This window comes from Oncorhynchus tshawytscha, unplaced genomic scaffold, assembly GCF_018296145.1.
Source record: "Oncorhynchus tshawytscha isolate Ot180627B unplaced genomic scaffold, Otsh_v2.0 Un_contig_1859_pilon_pilon, whole genome shotgun sequence".
Lineage (NCBI taxonomy): Eukaryota > Metazoa > Chordata > Actinopteri > Salmoniformes > Salmonidae > Oncorhynchus > Oncorhynchus tshawytscha.
Genome location: NW_024609732.1, coordinates 175,001 through 177,500, shown reverse-complemented (window position 1 = coordinate 177,500; position 2,500 = coordinate 175,001). Strand labels below are relative to the sequence as shown.

The 2,500-nt window shown below is 38.5% G+C and overlaps 2 protein-coding genes across 4 annotated transcripts in view; both read left to right on the top strand.

Annotated features, from left to right (window-relative positions):
- Positions 1-2,500, top strand: part of maml3 (mastermind-like transcriptional coactivator 3) — a 242,728-nt gene that overhangs the window by 140,786 nt on the left and 99,442 nt on the right. The gene's annotated exons all lie outside the window — the stretch shown is intronic.
- The window catches only part of LOC121845665, a 2,872-nt gene that overhangs the window by 67 nt on the left and 305 nt on the right, over positions 1-2,500 (top strand). The window contains exons 1-2 of one of the 2 annotated variants that reach the window (XM_042317351.1): positions 1-1,809; positions 2,017-2,500. The exon at positions 1-1,809 is cut by the window's left edge and continues 67 nt beyond it; the exon at positions 2,017-2,500 is cut by the window's right edge and continues 305 nt beyond it. In XM_042317351.1, the coding sequence (XP_042173285.1) occupies positions 1,465-1,809; positions 2,017-2,500 (829 nt within the window). In that variant the 5' untranslated portion in view covers positions 1-1,464. The other variant, XM_042317350.1, reaches the window with a different exon arrangement.

Sequence of the window (2,500 nt, the reverse complement as noted above, 5' to 3'; positions counted from 1 at the left end):
AGAGTGTGTGTGACATCTCCCCAACACATCCAGTCAGCCAGTTAGAACAGAACCTCTCCGGCCACCTCAGCATTCTACTGTTCCTATTCTAGAATGTCCCTCTGTCATTGTGGCGTCACGGTGACTGCTGAGAGTTCTCCTCTGCCTGGACCCGGCCTGCGAACCGTATGGCACCCTATTCCCTATATAGTGCACTACTTCTGACCAGAGCCCCTATGTAGGGAATAGGGTGCCATTTGACATGCTGCCCAGAAGTGTCAATTTGTTGAAGAAGACGGATGGTTGATGCTTTGTGAACGCAGCCCTGCGTACAGGACTATATATAACACAGGGACTATAAGGCTGGTCGACCTCAACCTATAACACTGTACAGGACTATATATAACACAGGGACTATAAGGCTGGTCGACCTCAACCTATAACACTGTACAGGACTATATATAACACAGGGACTATAAGGCTGGTCGACCTCAACCTATAACACTGTACAGGACTATATATAACACAGGGACTATAAGGCTGGTCGACCTCAACCTATAACACTGTACAGGACTATATATAACACAGGGACTATAAGGCTGGTCGACCTCAACCTATAACACTGTACAGGACTATATATAACACAGGGACTATAAGGCTGGTCGACCTCAACCTATAACACTGTACAGGACTATATATAACACAGGGACTATAAGGCTGGTCGACCTCAACCTATAACACTGTACAGGACTATATATAACACAGGGACTATAAGGCTGGTCGACCTCAACCTATAACACTGTACAGGACTATATATAACACAGGGACTATAAGGCTGGTCGACCTCAACCTATAACACTGTACAGGACTATATATAACACAGTGGCTATATTTAATATGGATTATTTATTGTGTATAGACTGGGTGTTGTAGTATAATGTATAGACTGGGTATAGACTGGGTGTTGTAGTATAATGTATAGACTGGGTGTTGTAGTATAATGTATAGACTGGGTGTAGACTGGGTGTATAGACTGGGTGTTGTAGTATAATGTATAGACTGGGTGTATAGACTGGGTGTATAGACTGGGTGTTGTAGTATAATGTATAGACTGGGTGTATAGACTGGGTGTATAGACTGGGTGTATAGACTGTGTGTTGTAGTATAATGTATAGACTGGGTATAGACTGGGTGTTGTAGTATAATGTATAGACTGGGTGTATAGACTGGGTATTGTAGTATAATGTATAGACTGGGTGTATAGACTGGGTGTTGTAGTATAATGTATAGACTGGGTGTATAGACTGTGTGTTGTAGTATAATGTATAGACTGGGTATAGACTGGGTGTTGTAGTATAATGTATAGACTGGGTGTATAGACTGGGTATTGTAGTATAATGTATAGACTGGGTGTATAGACTGTGTGTTGTAGTATAATGTATAGACTGGGTGTTTGTAGTATAATGTATAGTAGATCAGGTTAATATGGTTTATTTACTGTGTGTTGTAGACTCTGTAGATCAGGTCAATATGGTTTATTTACTGTGTGTTGTAGACTCTGTAGATCAGGTTAATATGGATTATTTACTGTGTGTTGTAGACTCTGTAGATCAGGTTAATATGGATTATTTACTGTGTGTTGTAGACTCTGTAGATCAGGTTAATATGGTTTATTTACTGTGTGTTGTAGACTCTGTAGATCAGGTCAATATGGTTTATTTACTGTGTGTTGTAGACTCTGTAGATCAGGTTAATATGGTTTATTTACTGTGTGTTGTAGACTCTGTAGATCAGGTCCAAATGGTTTATTTACTGTGTGTTGTAGATCAGGTTAATATGGTTTATTTACTGTGTGTTGTAGATCAGGTCAATATGGTTTATTTACTGTGTGTTGTAGACTCTGTAGATCAGGTTAATATGGTTTATTTACTGTGTGTTGTAGATCAGGTCAATATGGTTTATTTACTGTGTGTTGTAGACTCTGTAGATCAGGTTAATATGGTTTATTTACTGTGTGTTGTAGACTCTGTAGATCAGGTTAATATGGTTTATTTACTGTGTGTTGTAGACTCTGTAGATCAGGTTAATATGGTTTATTTACTGTGTGTTGTAGACTCTGTAGATCAGGTCCAAATGGTTTATTTACTGTGTGTTGTAGATCAGGTTAATATGGTTTATTTACTGTGTGTTGTAGACTCTGTAGATCAGGTCAATATGGTTTATTTACTGTGTGTTGTAGACTCTGTAGATCAGGTAAATATGGTTTATTTACTGTGTGTTGTAGACTCTGTAGATCAGGTTAATATGGTTTATTTACTGTGTGTTGTAGACTCTGTAGATCAGGTCAATATGGTTTATTTACTGTGTGTTGTAGACTCTGTAGATCAGGTTAATATGGTTTATTTACTGTGTGTTGTAGACTCTGTAGATCAGGTTAATATGGTTTATTTACTGTGTGTTGTAGACTCTGTAGATCAGGTTAATATGGTTTATTTACTGTGTGTTGTAGATCAGGTTAATA